The 21,754-nt window shown below is 37.8% G+C and overlaps 2 protein-coding genes and 4 long non-coding RNA genes across 7 annotated transcripts in view; 4 read left to right on the forward strand and 2 right to left on the reverse strand.

The window, feature by feature from the left end:
- Nucleotides 1-3,994, forward strand: part of LOC133718758 (uncharacterized) — a 53,202-nt gene extending 49,208 nt beyond the window's left edge. For both annotated transcript variants that reach the window (XM_062145631.1, XM_062145633.1), the window contains one exon: nt 3,580-3,994. In XM_062145631.1, coding sequence (XP_062001615.1) covers nt 3,580-3,792 — 213 coding nt within the window. In that variant the 3' untranslated portion in view covers nt 3,793-3,994. The remainder of the gene's footprint in view (nt 1-3,579) is intronic.
- Nucleotides 530-2,799, forward strand: LOC133718759 (uncharacterized). Its single transcript, XR_009850558.1, has 3 exons — nt 530-988; nt 1,337-1,393; nt 2,558-2,799. It is a non-coding gene; the product is annotated as an uncharacterized LOC133718759 (long non-coding RNA).
- Nucleotides 3,995-9,149: 5,155 nt separating the features above from the next.
- LOC133713641 (umecyanin-like) lies at nt 9,150-9,996 on the reverse strand. Its single transcript, XM_062139676.1, has 2 exons — nt 9,636-9,996; nt 9,150-9,502 (listed from the first exon to the last, which is right to left on the reverse strand). The coding sequence occupies exons 1-2, from the start codon at nt 9,817-9,819 to the stop codon at nt 9,243-9,245; spliced, it is 444 nt and encodes a 147-aa protein (XP_061995660.1). The 5' UTR covers nt 9,820-9,996; the 3' UTR covers nt 9,150-9,242.
- A 597-nt stretch (nt 9,997-10,593) lies between these two features.
- On the forward strand, nt 10,594-13,535 carry LOC133713580 (uncharacterized). Its single transcript, XR_009848122.1, has 3 exons — nt 10,594-11,142; nt 11,697-11,773; nt 13,290-13,535. It is a non-coding gene; the product is annotated as an uncharacterized LOC133713580 (long non-coding RNA).
- Nucleotides 13,536-17,569: 4,034 nt separating this feature from the next.
- On the forward strand, nt 17,570-20,511 carry LOC133713684 (uncharacterized). The gene is made up of 3 exons (XR_009848193.1): nt 17,570-18,118; nt 18,673-18,749; nt 20,266-20,511. It is a non-coding gene; the product is annotated as an uncharacterized LOC133713684 (long non-coding RNA).
- A 126-nt stretch (nt 20,512-20,637) lies between these two features.
- On the reverse strand, nt 20,638-21,107 carry LOC133714553 (uncharacterized). The gene is made up of 2 exons (XR_009848708.1): nt 20,998-21,107; nt 20,638-20,842 (listed from the first exon to the last, which is right to left on the reverse strand). It is a non-coding gene; the product is annotated as an uncharacterized LOC133714553 (long non-coding RNA).
- Nucleotides 21,108-21,754: the final 647 nt, after the last annotated feature.

The raw sequence follows: 21,754 nt of genomic DNA on the forward strand, positions 1-21,754 counted from the left end.
AATCACTGAGCAGGCTTTCTAGAAGAAACTGAGCAAGATGAGCAGCTCTTCTATACATGTCACTTTCAAGTATTCATATAATTTTTCAATTACTTATATGATTGTTATGCTAAAATCAAAAAGAAGTCATCACGTTTCTCACAAACATGTAAAGAACATATAAGCAAACAGAGAACATGATAAACTGATTTGTTGCCTATACTAAATGATTGAATAACTGAGCCTTAATGTTTATGAAATTTAATAGTGGAAAACACCAAATTAAGTAGTACCAAGTTTCAGCTCCAGACAATTCTTAAACAAAGTAAGAGAATCAAAATTAAGTAGTACCAAGAGAATCAAAATTTAATAATCTTGATTACCTATTCCGAACATCTGTAACTTTGTTTAGACCATTACGATTGTTTTGATTTCTGATTATTCACATTGATATAGAATAAAAACTTTGTTCGTATTTTACTCTATCAAGTTTCTAATTCATCCAAATCCTTATAATCATGTACACAGCCAACATAATCTTTATAGATGCAGCAATTTGTCCTGGCTTTTCATACTCTACAGCCTCAACAGAGCACTATACTTTCCAAAAGTAAAGAATAGAGAATCACAAACACTTTTATTTCCGCTTTTATTTTGATGTTTCTCAAACCTTGCAGTTTCTCTTACCCATTTCTATCATTTATGAAACCAGCCATTCTTATATGCAGACTCAAATTTCAAACAAAATCAACTATAGATAACCGGGAGTTAAGAAGCCAAACTACACTAGCCAATCATCCACTTGATGTAACAGCCGAGCGTAATTCTGATGCTTTTGCTGGTCGAGATTTTCTTCAGGGTTCCCATTGCCGACTCCTCACTCTGAGTCGCGGGCTGCCTTATGGCATCAACATCCAGTTAAGATCGCTTTTTGTCCTCAAATTTACCCCAGCAATCACTCCACAAACGGAAGTAGACACACCTCTCACAAAAGCTAGCAATAATGCAGGTAACTCTGCCCTACCTCTAATTTTTATCAATATTGCATGCTTACTTGTTCAAATATATATGCAAGAATTTTACATCAACTTCATCAATTGTTTTACAATCAATTCTGCATATCCATCATAATTTCACAAAGTCATCAAATTTGATCACTTCATTCTCATTGTTATGTTCATAAACAAAACGCTTAACTTCAGTTTTGATTTCCTCAATGTTTCAATGCCCAAAATCTAACAAAAAAATCACTAGGTGTGTGTATACAGGTTACCTTTGCAGTTTCATGAATTCTTATTGCAGACTACCTACCAACACTAATTGTCACCATATCTCATATTTATTGTAATTGTGACAGATAAGGACACATAATTGTTTTCGAACTTGGCTGCACCACATCAATCATCTTGAATAGGTAAGCCACTAATTCAAGCTCCAAAGTTTTATGCACTTCAAACATTTTTCGTGATAACAACATACAATGGGAAGAGAATGAAGTTACTAATATCGTTAATAACTAAACCATAATGACTATTACATTTTCACATAGTCAATATGATTATTCCATCACATTGAACCTTATTGCTGTAGAATCTGCAACAGTATCAAAAAGCTTATCAAGGGAAAAAACATCGACTAACATTGCTACATTGCTTATATTGATATTTTTGCTACATTGCTCACTTATACTCATATTTTTGTTATTCTACATTTTTCTTTATTCTTGCAACTCTTACAGACTTTTTTGTTTTTTTTTTCTCCTCTAGATCATCAACATTGCCAGCAAACATTACGAATGAAATGAGTATGTGTTTCAGGCTGTTGGAGTGTGAGAAGAAGACTGCTCAAAGTGAGGTTGACGCTTCGAACCAAGAGTACTTCAAATAAACTTCCGCATGGAAGTTACATGTGCAAATTTATTTGAACTTTTGTTTTGAAGCGTCAACCTCACTTTCAGCAGTCTTCTTCTCACACTCCAACACCTTGAAACCTTTCTCATTTCATCTCATCAAATTCAAACTATACTATAAGCATTATCACAAAGTTTGAACTCTCTGCAAAAAGTTGCGTTTTCAAATAGTAAGTACTTGTTTCTTTGTTAGTTTGGAAGTTTTTGCTCCTATTTACTCTTAATTACAATTCATCAAACCTCAGTTTTTCTCCGGTAGAAAAAAGCTAAGAAAATCGTTTTAATCAAAACTGCATTTCAATAACCTCCACGTTCACTAAATTTCTCAGAAAGACAGAACTTGCACATCAGATTGGAAAACAGAACCTTTCCTTATCGGAAACATAAAGAGAGAAGTACCTATAAAAAGAAAACTATCCGGAACCTTATAAACTTATTCTTAATTTCACAAATTTAGTTTGCTATTTTTCATCAGATTAGTTGATGTTCATCACTAATGTATGTAATTTGGTTTCATTTTGTCTCGATCCGTCAATTCCTTACTGAGTTTTATATGTGATCTGCCATACTTTTGCTCAAGCTGATCACACTCTATTGCCTTGACTTTTATCTCAATCTGGATGAATTCTGGTTTTATTTTGGACTAACTTTTGGTTTTGTTTTGTCGAGGTTCCCCTTGCCATTCTGAAGGTTCATGTTGCCGTTTCTTTTACTCCTTCACCTAGCAGCAAATTAAACCACAAGGCGCAAATTTCCCACAATTAACTTTACTACATACCAGAACCAAAAATTACAGAAGCAATTCAACAACTTTGCAAGGAGGTTCAAGCAAGGTTCAGTTAACATTGTAGTTTATCCACATTCAACATAAGTTTGAATATTCATAAACAACACTGCCAACTGAACTTTGCTTGAACTTCCTTCCAAACTTCTTGAATTGCTCCTCTAATTTCTGCTTCTGTCAAACACTTCAATCAAATCTGTATACATAAACAACCTATATATATATTGCCTGTATGTGTATCTCCACTGTTTTTACTCTTCTGTAATTCCTTTAACTCACAAACAACCAACATTTATAAACAATTCACAAAGAATCCTAACTCCCGCGGCAACGCGCGGGCCTACTTTCCTAGTCTTAACTAGAGAAAGGTTTTAAGTGTGATTATAGAACTTATGGTTCATATTGCTGATATTAGTATGTCAATGGTATAACACTTTCTTTTCTAAAAGCAACTCATGTAGATGATGGAGGATATTATATGCCTTCAGAAGCCCAATTTTCTCTAAGATTGTTAATTTCAATGAGGTTAGAGGTGGATGTGACTTTTTCTTGGAAAAATGTATTACAATTTTTTGTAGAGCATTAATGTACTTGTCACTATCATTATTTTGGAAGATTATCTTGGTATATTAGCAGTAACAGCTAGAAATCGTTCTGTTGCTGATTTTCATTCTTGTAGCTTTCATATGAAGCTAGCAAAGTATATGTACGTAAAAAAAATAAGAACCGAAGTTTACATTTATGAACATTGTCATGTTCTGTAGGCAGCTCATGTGTTTGAAATTGAAGCATTAGTGGCAACTCCTTATCATCTGTTCTGTAGGCAGCTCATGTGTTCGAGATTGAAGTATTAGTGGCAACTCCTTATCATGTTATTTATTTGATCCCCTGTTTAACTGTTGTGCAGCCCGGGGTTTGCGAGATTGAGAGTGATGGAGGTAGATATCCATTTGTGTTGAAGTATGATCTCCAGCACAAGAGAGCGTTTCTCAATGCCGCTATGCTGTCAGAGATGGTATGGATACTTAACTCTGTGGAGTTGATCACCGTGCTGAGCTTCCCTATTGTTGGCCTGGGTAACCTCATGTTTACCCAACTGAACCCTGTGGTGCCCAATTAGTTGATTTGAGATGTATAGAGGCAGTGTCTGTTTTACAAAGTAGTCCATGTGAGTGGATATTGCAATTCTGCAGTATCGTTGAAAAGTTATAAATGTAAAATCCCTGAGGCATCGATAAAAAGGTGCTTAGTATGACTATGAATCTATGCATCATTTCCCTTGTGAACAATCCTGTTTTACATGATGAACAAGATAGTTACTGGCAGAGTACAATGGTGGCTTTGATTGAAGTTCTCCTTCAGTAGTCCATAAATATCAAGTGCGATGTGAAGTTTGAAGGGTCGCTTATAACAAATAGATGGTTGTGGCAGGGTATAAGGTTGGCCTTTTGTGTCGTAAAAAAAAAAAAAAATAATAAAAAATGTTGGCCTTTTGAGCGATCAACTGTTGTGATGATCCAAAGCATTTTTTATTTTCCTTCTTTTTTTAAAATTTTTTTTGTTAATTTTTTTAAGTAATGAGACAAACAAATCTCATTTTAAAAGTCCCGAAAATAATGTAGTTCTTACATCTAACGCCTATTTCTCTATAACTTGCTTTTGTTGACAATCTTACCATTGTAAAGGGTGTAGTTAATAAAATTAACTTTATTTGGTTGACCTAGGCGATCGGGATCGAATCAAGACACATACGAATATGAGGAAACCGACTGTTGAACTAGGAAATTGGAATAATATACGCTCATAGTTTATTATATGCTTTCGACTTCCTTTCAATACTAATCCACTCAGTCAACCCCGTGACCCGGCCTCAATATTAATGTAAATCTCTATTGAATCTAGAGAAAACCCCATTTGTGACACTACTAGCAAAATTGCTTATACACACTGATTGCAATCAGTAGGTAATATATGTAATAGTTACTGATATCTGTGTGGGAAAGCCAATAGGCACCCTACACTCACAGAATGGATTTCTGTCCCATTTGAGGGGGGTGGCCTTTGGTCTTTCCACACAGATAAAAAAATCAGTGTGAAGTTTCGCGGGCCCCATCTCTACACCAGAATACCATTGAAAATATTTAGTATTTAATATCAGTGTGAACTGATGTATTTTCTACGGGACCTATCTCTACAGTAATATACCATTGAGGATGTTTTTGTTTTTCTTAATTTACTTTAAAGATTAATTAAATAATCACAATTAGTCATAATTTCCAGATCTGTTCTTCATCCGCTTCATTGTCATCAGATCTTAGATCCACAGGAAATGAGTATATACATGAGTATCCCGTCTCTTAATATCAGTAGATTCAGATCGATCTGAATCTACTGATATTAAGAGACGGGATACTCATGTATAGAAATCTTACATAGGCAAATAGAAAATCATCCAAACCGCATAATTTCTTCATTGTTCTTCAAAGAGATTTCCCAGTAGAGATCGATCTGAATCTACTGTTTCTTTCATTCTACAAGTAAACAAACAATAGTAAGAAGTTAGCAAATAAATATAATATCAATTCAAAATAAGGTCATGAATTTGTGCCTTTACCTGGAGATCTAGAATCGATGAAGGACGAGCTCCGATCTTGGCACCAAGTTGATTCAAGGCACAACCATCTCCTTCTTGAACAAATCTATCTTCTCCTGAAAGCCAAACTTGTGCGCAACCCAATGATTGATCGATAAATTTAGCCAATTAAACAGATGAGATTGGCCTCACCCGATTTAACCACATGCAAGAAAGAAATAGCAACTGAATTTTTCCTGAGAGAGAGACAAAGAGATACTTGTGAGATAAATGAGAAGATAAACATCTGAAACTAAAACGACAACAACTCTTTTAAGAGCCTGGAAAAAGTTATCCGATGGGAGAGAGATAGAGGTAGTGATTCTTGCAAACTCTACTTACTAAACTAATATAAAGATTCATAATATGTGTCAGTCAAGGAACATTTTATTAGAATTCTAATATAAATTAATACAGAATGCAATTTTAGTAGTGTGAGGTAATTATGAATGACCAGCTTTAGGGGCAATTAACAATTATTATTAGGGTTCACACTGACAGCTGTGAGTATTAACAACAATACTGCAAACGGATATCTGTGTGTATGATTTGTTTCTCTGATCGTTTTTATTCTCAATCCACACTGATATCCGTGAAATGCAAATTTTTTTTTTTTTATCACATCCATCTATTAATTAAATATTGGCACATATATCTGTGGGAAAAGTAACACTTCTTACAGAAAACTGTGTGAACCTTCATACTGATATCAGTGTCACTACCACATTCATACTGACAACAGTGTGAAAAATCATTTGCACAGATGACTGTGTCAATGAAAATTATTTTTTAAATTATAATTTTATTATTTCTGACGAATATCTATGTATAAAATAATTCACACAGATATCAGTATAAGTTAAATATTTGGTACATACAGACATCTGTGAGAAAGTTTAGCCACACTGATTTCAGTGAGTAATAGTGTGAGCATGTGCTTATGTGGGACCCAATTTTTAGTTCACACGGATATCTATATCTATAAACTAAAAGCCACTGATTTTTTATCAGTGTGAAAGTCAGTATGTATAAAATCTGTGTGTATTGCTTATTTTGCTAGTAGTGTGATTTGCTGATTCAATGTTTGCTGTTTGTTTAAAGTAACATACTTATAGAAATTTCCTTTTACATCGGTTACATACTCTGTACCGATCTATGAATGACAATCCAGACCAACCTCTACTTATGAAATCTGGGTTGATTAGTGGTCTACCTTTTAGCCTAATGGTAATGACAACAAAGAATCAGCAGCAAAGTTCATGAACAAAAAGACCCATGGTAAAAATAATTACGGGCGTGGGGTTGAGCCTCCCAGTTAGGCTGGGTTCTAAATCCCGTTTCAAGAAAAAAAAAAAACTCATGGTAAAATAATGCACATGAAAAAGAAAACCATTGACCGGGAAATTTAGAAACAAATTAAAATAAAAATTAATAAGATGGTTTGCCCACCAAATTCAAGTCCGATATACTAGAGGGATCGATCGGGCCGCGGAGCCACAACTTCTTAATTCTTTCAACACATCTTATTTCCAAATCTGTGCTCATATATCTCAGGTTTTTACACTTGCGCAAATCAAGGATCTCGAGTTGAAGACAACAATCAAGAATTGTCGCCAAGCCATTGCAAGTCAGCTCATTCCTACGGATCTCAAGGAGGAGTAAACCATGCATGGTTACTGATATAGCAACTGCATCCTCGTCGCTATAATACTGCCTGGAAGACTTTCTTCCATTCGGGGTGTTAAATTTGAATGATTTCAAAAGAGGGCAGCAGCGCCCAACTACTTGTAGAGCTTTACTGGCGAATTTGCACATCGAAATGTCAAGTTCCTCCAAAACTGGAAGTCTCAAAGCTGCTTCACACAACACCTCATCAGTTATAATGCCACAATTGAACAAACTGAGGTGTCTAATAAAGCCAGCTGAACTGTATGAGAGGTTAAGAAGAAAGCAATGTTAGCCTTCGTACAATTAAACTTCTAAATGACCAACACAATCACTGCAAAATATACATATATGAATTCTAACATTTCTATATGCATCAATATTTACACGTGTGTATATCGAGTATGCATTCTCTACTACGTTTGCCAATTGTTATCAGCAATGTTAAATTCATGTGATATATATCACCCCCATATCTTCAAAGACATCCCATATTCTGAGGAGGAACTCCTCACTGGTACATCTTTTAGGTTCAAAATCACGGTTCATTTACTTAAGAAAAAGAGAATATCATTTGTTGAATTTGCTCTATGTATTATATAGAGAGAACGAGAACAAAGTAAAACATGCTTTCTATAAAATAAAATAAAATAAAAATTAATAATTCGAACCTGTTGGTGATATACTTTAACAGTTCGTTGTTGCAAAAAGTAGTCGACGTTGACATAGACAAAACTACCGGAGCTACGGTGTACGGCGCGGCGGCACATCTTCACTATATCGTAACGCAACGGCGGCCCGAACATGAACTTTGTATGGTTGCTCATGAAGTCGATGGTGCGCCACAGCATAGGGTCTTTGCAGATTTCACGCCACGTCTTGCACACCATCTCAGCCACCGTCAGGGACTCAATGTCTCCGAGACGTGACAGTATCGACTCCATAACGACGCCCGGAAGTTCCGTCCAGTCGCGGCGGCTCAGGCGTCGTTTTACGTGGGTTCCAACTCTTGGGGCCATCAAGGTTTTGCTCGATCATTTAGTAGTGTTGGGGAACAAATAGGAGATCTATTTATGGCTGTAACAAGTCCCAAGTCATAACGTAACCCGGTCGATCTCCTCTATCAGGCATGAGTTTTTTATACCGTTAAAATCGGTCTCCTCCATAACATTACGTGTATATTTTCTTTTTCCTATTTAACATATTCTTGGCTTATACAGGGGACGTCCATCAGTTGATGAGTACGTAGATGAATCAATCAAGCGGATGCTCAGTGCTCAAGCCATTGGTACGTAATTGGTTGTAACCATTTGAATTTGATGGTCTCTAAACGCAACATCATGGAAATAAGTCCCCCCCCCAAAAAAAAACAGAAAAAAATAAATAAATAAAAAATGGTTTGTTAACATTATTTCACACCCTTAACTGTATGTATATAAGATGTTTATTTAAAGGGTGCGGCTATTGCCACCCTACCATTTTCTTTGTTCACCGTACTTGCCCATTACACTCTACATTTTAATTTCAATTATTAAATTTACTTATTTAACCCATTTCTCTTTCCAAGAATATCGTTTAGAAAATAAATATTTTTAATGAAAATCTCTCATTTAATTTATACTCATAAAAAATTAAAATTTATTAAAGTTTCCTAATAAAATCATAATCTGATTTACTCCCATTTTTTAATTTTTTTCTTTCAATTTCAATGTTTTTTTTTTTGATCAAGAATTTCAATGTTCTCTATTTCAATCTATGTAAAAAGATTCGTAAATTTGCAACTATGGTCAATGAAGAAGAGATTGATTTTTTTTTTCTTCATGTTTTAAATTTTTACTTTTAGTGTTCACAAAGAATATTGCAAAGATTTTGATGAAGTTAAATGTAATGGTTTTGTGAATTGAATAATGAATTAACGATGAGGAAGCAACAAAAAGACAAAAAAATAGTAATAAATTCAAATTTGGGTTGAGAAGATAAAGATTAATATTATCCAATGAGAAATTAAGTAGTATTTGTATTTAATTAATTACTTATATATTTATTTTTTTTCTTACATATTTGGATTTTAGAAAATTAGTGTACTTATTAGTCATTTTGCACTTGGGTAATATAGTCTTTCAATAATTCAAATATTTGTAGGGTGACTAAGAAAATTGTAGGGTGGCAATAGCCGCACCCTTATTTAAATTAGCCTTTTATTTAGCGATGAATATAGAAAACAAATAATACCGTAAATACAAAAGAGTGTCAAATGACATATAGCCATTTTTCTAGTACGTGTCGTCAGGGTTGGTAGATAGAGATGGTGCAGAAGGGGAGGCGGATGCTGAGACGGTGATGGCGAGCTTCTGGCCGGACTCGCAGTGGAGGCCGAAAGTACAGATGTAGTAGTGTTCGCCGGAGGAGGTGAGAGTGATGTTGGTCGGGCCGGTGGTGATGGTGCTGCCGATTGGGTTGGTGGAGCTGCAAGAGTCGAAGGATGCTTTGGGTACTTCCACCACGTCGTGTGTGCCTGTCGCGAAGCTGAAAACTGCGATTGATAGTTAAGAACAGATCGAGTGGGTTAGCTAACTGATCATTGAACAATGCCCAACAACAAGAAGAAGATGATGGTGATGATATATGAGTGAAATTAAGAAGCTAGAGACGGGAAACATGCATACCCAGAACATCACCAACTACGAACTTCTTATCAGACGCCCATGTGACATACTCTTGTGCGCCGTTCTGTGGTATGGTCCAGCCTACGCTATCTCCCACCACATGCGATGTCTCAACCGCCACACACTGTAAAAACACAGCAGCAACTAACCCAAAAACAACAATCATCTTCTTCTGGCTCTCCATCTCGATCTCTCTGGCTTCTCCTTCTTTCTTGATCTGTTTAAAGAACAGAGGAAGAGATTGGAATAATCTGTTTGAATTTGATAATTGCTTTACAGTACAAAGCCTAGATTTATACAAGGACTATAGTCTATCTAAGGTAAGAACATATGTTTGATTTACAGAATTGAAAGCAGATACAAGAAATACTCTTTGATTTAGGATCTGCCATTGATTCACAGAGTAATTGAAATTGAAGGACTGAAGCTGGTAAGCTATGGACTATCTTTCTTGATAATGACATTAGTGACCTACATGTGCATCACTAAATTGTGATACCAATGATCACTAAATTGCATAATTTTAGTGACCATATTACTGATAATTTGGTAACTAAATTGGCAATTATTCTAGGTTGTTAAGTTTGATGTTAATAACTAACAAACTTGATCACTAAGTGTGTCGCTACATGTAATAACCTGTTTTTTTTATTCAAAACAATTTGGTGGCAAACACCTTTGTTAAAAGGTAAGGTGTACCTTGATTCAAGGCCGGTTGTTCTAATCATCATACATGTCTGCATAATTGAAAGAAGCAGACAATTCTCTCTCTCTCTCTCTCTCTCTCTCTCGCTCGACCGAAACCGAAAAACAGAGCAAAGGCTCTTCGGTCTCTCTCTACCTCCACCGGCCACCAAACGGCGTCGAACCACTTCCTTTTGCTTCGTCTCAGCCTTGCGCAGCTGCCAGAGGCAGCCTTGCACCGTGACACGGCCACCAGCAGCGGCGGGAAGCTCCGCCCGGTTTGAGCTCGTTTTGGAACCAAGCTTGATATCTCAAGCTACCGGTCACCAATCCTCACCAAAATCCATCCACAAGCTCGCCTCAACTTCCTGAAGCTCCCAGAAGCAGCCTCACACGGTGGCGTGGCCCGTAGCAGTGGCTGCAAGTCAAACCCAACCAAGAACGAAACCGGAGCTATCGATCCGGATATCTCGAGCTACAGACCATCATTTCTTGTGATTCTTGAGCTGGTGAACTCAGATTGAAGTTTTGAACAACTTTCATGAAGGGATCGAAGCGAGAAATTGAAGTTTTTACGTCGGAATTCAAGCTCGCCGGATTCTGGAAATTTTCCGGCCACCGACGCTTTCGATCAAGATATCTCGAGCTGTAGAGCTTCGTTTTGAGTGATTCTTGAACCAGTGAGTTCGTCTTTAAGTTCTGAACAAGTCTCCTGAAGGAATCGAAGCGAAAGGAGGACATTTTTACGTTGATCGGAGCTTCGCCGGTTTCTGCAAATTCTCGCCGGTTTCTGGAAAAATTCCGGCCACCTCGACTGTTTTAGGTAATTTCAACCACTTCCGGTCATTTTCAGCTTACATGGTAGTTATGAAAATTGTTAAGCATGATGAGAGGAAGAAGAGCAGCCCGTCCCCGACACCATTGGCGGTGGTCGGCGGCGGCTCTGCCACTAACTCCGGCGGCCCTTTCCGGCCACCTCCGGGGATCAAAAATATGGTTTCTGTACATTTTCAGATTCTATATTTCAATACGATCATTTTGGTATATTACACGTAATTTTTGGATATCGTATGATTAAGTTATGAATTTTTAAGTTTCGATCGATTTCGATCGTTCGATTTGTGATCTGTGAAGATCAGACCGTCTGATGGAATTGTAGATTTGATATGTTGATCGTATGACTGTCCCGATGACTTTGTGTGGTCACGGACGAAGATCCGACCGTTGGATCTTCGTATAATTGAGAAATGGTGATTCGGGAGGCGATTTGTGAGAATCCATCCGTCGGATTTTTATATAAGTTAGAATCCGACCGTCAGATTCCCGTATATGTGTGCTTTTGAGTTGTTGGCTAAGTTAAGATCATTATTGGATTAGGTGATCGATGGATTTATTTGGCGGACGATTCGTGAGATTGTTAATTGAGCTGTTAAGAAGACGCAGCTGGATCAGAGGTGAGTAAACCTCACGTGGTTCATATTACGAACCGAATAAATTTAATTACTTTATTTTGTCGTAATTGTGTGAAAATATTTATGAAATAAATATTTGTTTTAAATCATATGGGCTTGATCAACTACGGTCCATAGGTAAGTAAAATGTATTTAAACTATAAAAATGAATTTCACGATTTTATTGTGTGGACTATAGTTGGTATTAGTGATTATCCCTGAGCGGATAATTACGTATATATATATTTATGTGGAATATATATATGGATGGTGTGGCATTGTGGTAAGTGGATTATTGAATTGAATATTTACATATGTCGGAAACATATATGTATTGGTAGAATTGTTGTGATGCAAACAATATTTGTGAGTGAGTTCATATATTGTTTTTGGGTATGACTTTTCGGGAAACAATATGTCGTGGGAAATGGTATTTCTATTGTTTTGAAAAGTGTTTGAGGATTTGGGGAGTTGCAGGTTGTGATTTCTCCTTTTGGGTTGGGAAACATTTTCAGGTCCGGTATGACCATTTTAAATGTTTTAATCTGACGACCGGTGGTCTGAGGATTTGAGAGTCACAGGTTGTGATTTCTCCGTTTGATTTGTTTTAACATTTTGGGTCCAGTGCGACTCGCTTAAATGTTTTGATCTAAGGGTCAGGTTGGCCTAAAGATCCGGGGTTTGCAGGTTGCATCCTCAGGCAATATATCGTAATTACGCCTTTGGCCCGGTTAGTGATTTCGATCAGTTAGAGCTCTAGTCTGTCTGCCAACGTGTCCAGGTTGGACCGGATTTTCATAATGATTTGTTAGGTTAACATTTCCTATGATTTTGTCACGATGTGACTTGTAAGAGTCCTTTTGGTAAAAGGTGTTGAGTTTTGGATGGATTTATTAGTGTGAGTTGATGATGTTTTTAATTAATTTCCTTGTTAATTCTTTTGTTTAAATTTCTATTCTTTTTCTCTTTTCTTCTTTTTCGGTTATATTGTTTATTATCTCTATTTATTTCCTTGATCATTTCTATGGTTCGATTTCCCGTTTATTTCTCGTTTTCATTTTATTGTTTGATTTTAATGTAATCTCCTGAACTAAATTATATGCAGGGATTACTATGACTTCTGATTTTATGCGTGTTGGTTATTTCCTGAATTAATTTTCTATGCATGATTAATGTTCTTATTAGTTTAATTGGGAAGTGCAGTGATGGATGAGACTTGTAGAAAGTTGAGAAATATTATTCCGTATTGTGGGGATAAAGACATCTTGTTAAGAGTAGAGATGAGTGATTCATTTGATTTCTTTGTGTGTGATTTCAAATGATTTGGAGTTAATGATTTTGGTGATCGATTATCGAGATTGTGGTTTTCTTTGTGGATGTTGAAATTGTTGGTTGTTACTTGAGTTAAAAGTACTGTGTTATAATAAATCAACCATTCTTTCTTTTACTCATACTGGCTGTCAAAAGCTTACCGGGTTTTGTGTTGTTGCAATCCCGGTACACTATTCAAACGGTGTAGCGGATAATCCTACAGGACTGGAGAATTCAGGAAGGTGATCGAACCGTGTAGAGTAGCTGCTTTGTAATACTCTGATTTTCAGTTGTGAGGTTTGTTATGCTCATTAGAGCTTTACAATTTACTTTGTACGAGTGAGTTGTAATAATTAACTCGAGGTCTTCGAGTTTTGAATTTGAGCGTGAGTGGCGAGGTTGTTTCTGAGAAAAAAAAATTCAGAACGTTTATTTGTTTAAGTTGTTTAATTCATGTTTCGGATTTGAATTTGTTATTCAAAATTCGGGGCGTGACAGTTTGGTATCAGAGCGTAAGGTGCATATTTGGTGATGTGTCAATACTTTCCGAGTGATGGCCCGTCTGCAGCGGATCCCCATCGTGTGCTCTTCGGTATTGGCTAAGTCATTGGGTATGCGTGAGTGTTGGGAGTTGTTTAGGCCGCTAGGTCGTTTTAGGAACGTGAATACCTTCCCTGTAGTAACAACTTGGTTAATATGGACTTGTATTTGACTTATACTGTGTTTTAAGTGTTATACGTGTATTAGCCAAGCATACTATACTTCTTAGATGATGGATATTCGAAGAGGTAGTACTTAGAACCGTAAAGTTGTCTTGTAGGTTCGTATTAGAATAAGTTCAGTTACCGCGAGTTACAATCTTTGAGGAATGGGAACCTCCGGATTTAACTCTGTTGAGTCAATGAGAATTGTTTTATGGAAGTGCGGTTCTTTTGAATGTTGAAGTGTTTGGTTGAAGGCATGATGTTGACCTATGCAAGTATCGAATGTGGATACGAGTATGAATTGATAGAAATTTTGCCTTCTTAAGTTGGACGTACAAATGTTTTTAGATGGAATGGTTGAGACTTTATAAGAGTAATAAGAGTAACTCTAAGGATGTGGGTTTTTCCCAGCTGACTCAGGAAGTGTTTAGCTTTATTAATCCCTGATTCTAGCGACGAAATTGTTTGTGTTTGGTTTGACTCAGACGATACTAGCTAGACCTCGATGCGACTTAATTGATTGTTGGATTCTTTTTGAGTGATTGTTTTTATTGCATCATTATGAGAGATGTGTGCAGTAGAGTTGTTTATGGTTTTGAAAATAGTATTGGGTGACCAAGGTTCGATCCTTGGTGTTGTTGTTGGTTAAACAAAAAGAAAAGAAAACATGCACACCATCTTATTGATTTAATATTACAAAAAGGAAATTGGAACTACGCTATACTAAGCCTAATCAGTAGCTCCGGATGGGTTGAGGCTGAGCTCAAGAGAAACTGGAGATCCACGGTTGTAACCGCCTGAGCCACCGAAATAGTAATCATATGCGCTACCTTCCTCGGAAGTAGTCTTCGGGTTACCATAGACGTCCTCGCCGTGCACGGGGAACAGAGGAAGAGTTTCAAACTCCTGGCGAACTCCTCCTCGTTGTTCCATGGAAGATTGTCCTCCTGTTGTGCCAAAAGAGTTGTACTGGTATTAGTATTGAAGGGTGAGGAAGATTATGAAACAAATTTTAAGTAAATAAATCCTTCATTACCAGTAGAAGCAGTGGAACCAAAATTGAGATCAATGGATCCACCAGCACCAGTAGAACTAGTGGATCCAAAATTGATGTCAATGGATCCACCAGCTGGCCCAAAATTGATGTCGATGGATCCACCAGCACCAGTAGAACCAGTGGACCCAAAATTGAGATCAATGGATCCACCAGTACCAGGAGAACTAGTTCCCATGGGCACTTGAGCAGCCTGATTGCACCTCTTCATCTGCTTCTCTCGAGCCCTGACATTCTGGAACCAAAAATAAATGTTCTTGCCCTCAACCTGTCCATACTGTTGCAGCTGGAGACAGATCTCGTGAATATGCTCTGTAGTTGGGGTCTTAACTCCCTTGTCGTAGTAAAGATCCTTGAGGATCCTTATTTGATCTGGAGTAGGAACCCACCTGGCACGGCTTCGCCAGAAATCTGTGTTGGCACTACTCCTGGCTGCTTGGTTGTTTCCTCCATCCTCGATTTGTTGCTGGGTTTGTAGCTCCATCAGTTGCAGAGTTCGTGGTTCCATGGTGATGGGTTGAGGGGATGTGAAGATCGAAGAGTAAAGTTGTCGAGTGTTTGAAGGAGTTGTTGTTAAAGGGATTAAGGATGATGATGGTGGGTTAGAGATCTGAAAGTTCAGAGGAAAGATGGGATTGAATCAACTAGATGGGAGAGAAGATCAGAAGAGAAGGATTGAATCGAAGAAGAAATGTTTTGAGTTTTGAAAGAAGAGGAAAGCTGAAGAGTTGGGAGAGAGGGGCTGGAACTCAGGAGAGATTTTCGTTCCTTTGGAGTGAACAGTTGCGCCCTCAGAATGCACCTATTTATAGAGCGAGGTGAGCAGATCTCCACCGTTGGATGGACGATTCCTGTGATTCATTCTACGCGTTGGATTAAAGTCGCCCTGAAACCCGGAAAAGTTGTTGGCGCGTGGAGAGCGTGTAAGGGGACCGAGGGAATCTCGAGGCGCTGTGGCAGACAGCTGTAGCCGAAAGTAGATTTGACTGCCGTAAATCACGGAAGGGATAAGCCGTGACACAAGTGGGCCGTACTTGGGCCTGTCTCGGATCAAGGCATCACTGTAGCTGTGGGTGGAGGCCTGATGGGCCGAGGTTCAGAAACAGTTTTGGACATGATGGGCCGAGTTTCTGAAACAGTTTTGGATGTTTTGGGCCGAATTGTTGAAACAGTTGAAACAGTTGGTTTAAATAAAAGGATTGGTATGGATAATAACGTGAGCAGCCGTGCTCGAGTGGTTGAGTGTAAAGTTCGTGTACAAGAGGTCTGAGGTTCGAACCTCGCCTCTCGTTTATTTTTATTATGTTCGTTTATGACATAATAAGTATAAAATTTGTACACATTATATTAAGCACAGCTTGTGCTCCAGTGGTTGGGGACAAAGGTTTCGTGCAGCAGGTTAAGGTTTCGAACCTTGCCTCCCCCGTTATTTTATTTATGTCGCTTATGACATAATAAATATAACACGTGAGCATATATTAATGAAGGCAGCTCTTGCTTCAGTGGTTGGGAGCAAAACCTTCGTGTTCGAGGTCGGGAGTTCGAACCTTACCTCTTACAAATATTTTTGGATCCCGTATATACTTGATATACGGACGTATATACGGTATGTACGGTATACATACGTATATATGGTCTGTACGGTATGCATACGTATATACAGTTGTATGATATGCATACGTATATACGGTATGTACGGTATGCATACATATATACGGTATGTACAATTTCATACCGTAGCCGAGCTGGAAGTCGGTGGGCCGATTGGTAGGCCCAAATAGTAAGCCCAATTGTTCGGCCCGAATGGTAGGCCCAAATGTTAAACCCAAATTGGTTCGGGCCGGTTCGAAATGTGAATGGTTCGGTTTCTTCGGCCCAATTGACCAGCCCTAATGCTTAGCCCAAGGATTGAGCAAGCCCAAGTCATCATCACTGGGTGACATATTTTATTGGCGTACTTTTGGGGATGATTTGTTTTGAGTGATGCATCTCTATTGTTGTGTAGAATAGTGCATGCTTAAGTTTTACTATAGAGATTTACCGTGATGCTAATGGAGTGGCGAAACGCTTTGTGGGAGTCTTTACTGTGCTTGTATGCCAGTACAGGGTAATGATCTATGTGAGGATCTATGAGATAATCTCTGTGAAGATCTAAGTGATGATCTACGTGATGATTTTGTGTAATTGATGTGGAGTGATGTTGAGCAGTTGTTTTGTGAATCTACATCGTGTTGAAAGGATTTAGTGGCCATAGGAATGTATTTTTATACAAAGGGCTGTGGCTTTGTAGATTACTACAGTTTTGGGAAAGATGGAGATTCGATGGTTAGGTTAACCGTAATCGAGAGCAATTAACTTGCGCTTAAATTTCGGGATGAAATTTCTTTAAGGAGGGTAGATTGTAATAACCTGTTTTTTTTATTCAAAAAAATTTGGTGGCAAACACCTTTGTTAAAAGGTAAGGTGTACCTTGATTCAAGGCCGGTTGTTCTAATCATCATACATGTCTGCATAATTGAAAGAAGCAGACAATTCTCTCTCTCTCTCTCTCTCTCTCTCTCTCGCTCGACCGAAACCGAAAAACAGAGCAAAGGCTCTTCGGTCTCTCTCTACCTCCACCGGCCACCAAACGGCGTCGAACCACTTCCTTTTGCTTCGTCTCAGCCTTGCGCAGCTGCCAGAGGCAGCCTTGCACCGTGACACGGCCACCAGCAGCGGCGGGAAGCTCCGCCCGGTTTGAGCTCGTTTTGGAACCAAGCTTGATATCTCAAGCTACCGGTCACCAATCCTCACCAAAATCCATCCACAAGCTCGCCTCAACTTCCTGAAGCTCCCAGAAGCAGCCTCACACGGTGGCGTGGCCCGTAGCAGTGGCTGCAAGTCAAACCCAACCAAGAACGAAACCGGAGCTATCGATCCGGATATCTCGAGCTACAGACCATCATTTCTTGTGATTCTTGAGCTGGTGAACTCAGATTGAAGTTTTGAACAACTTTCATGAAGGGATCGAAGCGAGAAATTGAAGTTTTTACGTCGGAATTCAAGCTCGCCGGATTCTGGAAATTTTCCGGCCACCGACGCTTTCGATCAAGATATCTCGAGCTGTAGAGCTTCGTTTTGAGTGATTCTTGAACCAGTGAGTTCGTCTTTAAGTTCTGAACAAGTCTCCTGAAGGAATCGAAGCGAAAGGAGGACATTTTTACGTTGATCGGAGCTTCGCCGGTTTCTGCAAATTCTCGCCGGTTTCTGGAAAAATTCCGGCCACCTCGACTGTTTTAGGTAATTTCAACCACTTCCGGTCATTTTCAGCTTACATGGTAGTTATGAAAATTGTTAAGCATGATGAGAGGAAGAAGAGCAGCCCGTCCCCGACACCATTGGCGGTGGTCGGCGGCGGCTCTGCCACTAACTCCGGCGGCCCTTTCCGGCCACCTCCGGGGATCAAAAATATGGTTTCTGTACATTTTCAGATTCTATATTTCAATACGATCATTTTGGTATATTACACGTAATTTTTGGATATCGTATGATTAAGTTATGAATTTTTAAGTTTCGATCGATTTCGATCGTTCGATTTGTGATCTGTGAAGATCAGACCGTCTGATGGAATTGTAGATTTGATATGTTGATCGTATGACTGTCCCGATGACTTTGTGTGGTCACGGACGAAGATCCGACCGTTGGATCTTCGTATAATTGAGAAATGGTGATTCGGGAGGCGATTTGTGAGAATCCATCCGTCGGATTTTTATATAAGTTAGAATCCGACCGTCAGATTCCCGTATATGTGTGCTTTTGAGTTGTTGGCTAAGTTAAGATCATTATTGGATTAGGTGATCGATGGATTTATTTGGCGGACGATTCGTGAGATTGTTAATTGAGCTGTTAAGAAGACGCAGCTGGATCAGAGGTGAGTAAACCTCACGTGGTTCATATTACGAACCGAATAAATTTAATTACTTTATTTTGTCGTAATTGTGTGAAAATATTTATGAAATAAATATTTGTTTTAAATCATATGGGCTTGATCAACTACGGTCCATAGGTAAGTAAAATGTATTTAAACTATAAAAATGAATTTCACGATTTTATTGTGTGGACTATAGTTGGTATTAGTGATTATCCCTGAGCGGATAATTACGTATATATATATTTATGTGGAATATATATATGGATGGTGTGGCATTGTGGTAAGTGGATTATTGAATTGAATATTTACATATGTCGGAAACATATATGTATTGGTAGAATTGTTGTGATGCAAACAATATTTGTGAGTGAGTTCATATATTGTTTTTGGGTATGACTTTTCGGGAAACAATATGTCGTGGGAAATGGTATTTCTATTGTTTTGAAAAGTGTTTGAGGATTTGGGGAGTTGCAGGTTGTGATTTCTCCTTTTGGGTTGGGAAACATTTTCAGGTCCGGTATGACCATTTTAAATGTTTTAATCTGACGACCGGTGGTCTGAGGATTTGAGAGTCACAGGTTGTGATTTCTCCGTTTGATTTGTTTTAACATTTTGGGTCCAGTGCGACTCGCTTAAATGTTTTGATCTAAGGGTCAGGTTGGCCTAAAGATCCGGGGTTTGCAGGTTGCATCCTCAGGCAATATATCGTAATTACGCCTTTGGCCCGGTTAGTGATTTCGATCAGTTAGAGCTCTAGTCTGTCTGCCAACGTGTCCAGGTTGGACCGGATTTTCATAATGATTTGTTAGGTTAACATTTCCTATGATTTTGTCACGATGTGACTTGTAAGAGTCCTTTTGGTAAAAGGTGTTGAGTTTTGGATGGATTTATTAGTGTGAGTTGATGATGTTTTTAATTAATTTCCTTGTTAATTCTTTTGTTTAAATTTCTATTCTTTTTCTCTTTTCTTCTTTTTCGGTTATATTGTTTATTATCTCTATTTATTTCCTTGATCATTTCTATGGTTCGATTTCCCGTTTATTTCTCGTTTTCATTTTATTGTTTGATTTTAATGTAATCTCCTGAACTAAATTATATGCAGGGATTACTATGACTTCTGATTTTATGCGTGTTGGTTATTTCCTGAATTAATTTTCTATGCATGATTAATGTTCTTATTAGTTTAATTGGGAAGTGCAGTGATGGATGAGACTTGTAGAAAGTTGAGAAATATTATTCCGTATTGTGGGGATAAAGACATCTTGTTAAGAGTAGAGATGAGTGATTCATTTGATTTCTTTGTGTGTGATTTCAAATGATTTGGAGTTAATGATTTTGGTGATCGATTATCGAGATTGTGGTTTTCTTTGTGGATGTTGAAATTGTTGGTTGTTACTTGAGTTAAAAGTACTGTGTTATAATAAATCAACCATTCTTTCTTTTACTCATACTGGCTGTCAAAAGCTTACCGGGTTTTGTGTTGTTGCAATCCCGGTACACTATTCAAACGGTGTAGCGGATAATCCTACAGGACTGGAGAATTCAGGAAGGTGATCGAACCGTGTAGAGTAGCTGCTTTGTAATACTCTGATTTTCAGTTGTGAGGTTTGTTATGCTCATTAGAGCTTTACAATTTACTTTGTACGAGTGAGTTGTAATAATTAACTCGAGGTCTTCGAGTTTTGAATTTGAGCGTGAGTGGCGAGGTTGTTTCTGAGAAAAAAAAATTCAGAACGTTTATTTGTTTAAGTTGTTTAATTCATGTTTCGGATTTGAATTTGTTATTCAAAATTCGGGGCGTGACACTACATTTTCAAAATGGAGACAATGTACATTTTTTTATGCAATAACCTGCTAAAGGTAGCATTCAATATGTAGTCCATCACCAGAAAGTGAAATGTACTCTAAAACCAGTTATCAATATCTCCATCTTGAAATACTACATTCGCAAATCTAAAATATAGAGATGTTAATATCCATCCTTGATAACAATTTCAAAATAGACAGAAATGCATTCAAGTCTTTCTAGAAGTTCAATGAGCCTTCAATGAGGGTTTGCAAGATGTACGTACTCTTTGAAGCTTAGACCAAATCTGCAATATAACCAAACATATATAGCAAGTTATAACCTTCATCCTAATGTAGTAAGAGTTGCATCTAAAAAGGCCTAGTATTCACTACATACACTATAATAATGTTTCCATAATATAATATAATTCCAACAGCCCAATGACTCGTGTATGCATACCTTCATGTATACACTGGGAACCAGTAGCCGAAGCCTATGATAAAGTACTAATGTATGTCCATCTACCAAATCAACTAAGCTACCATACTGGAAACTACAATCCCGCCTGCAATGGAAAGACACAATCATAAATCATATTCAACACAAACAGTATGGCATTAGATAAACAGAGAACACACAACTCAATTGAGGACTGTACAAAAGGATTTTGGGACTAAAGGAAGACAGGGAAGACGGTGTCTTCGTGTTGTACAAAAACCACATACTTGGGCAATATCCTAGGAGGTGGATCAGAAACTCACAGTGAGAATAATCTTCTAGTATCTCTATATAACACAAACAGTATGGTATTAGATAAACAGAGAAAACTCAATTGAGTAATTGAAAGACTATACAAAAAGATTTTGGGACTAAGGGAAGACAGGGAAGACGGTGGATCAGAAACACACAGTGAGAATAATCTTCTAGTATCTATATTCAACACAAACACCTGCATTACCACAGAAAATATCAGATTTGAGGATCAGTATGACTCACAAGCTATAGGTGATATACAAGGACAGATAATATCAAATCAAGGATGCAAGCAGAAGATGACTGACAAATTAAAATATCTAAAATTACATATAACAGATCACCTGCCACTTTCAAAAGAGGTACTACTACATCAGTAATATAATAACACTTGCACATTGCCCATAGGAATGTATATTGCAAAACACTAGCTTTTCCAACAAAACAAAACAATGAAACAGTA

The sequence above is a fragment of the Rosa rugosa genome, chromosome 6 (assembly GCF_958449725.1).
Source record: "Rosa rugosa chromosome 6, drRosRugo1.1, whole genome shotgun sequence".
Classification (NCBI taxonomy): domain Eukaryota; kingdom Viridiplantae; phylum Streptophyta; class Magnoliopsida; order Rosales; family Rosaceae; genus Rosa; species Rosa rugosa.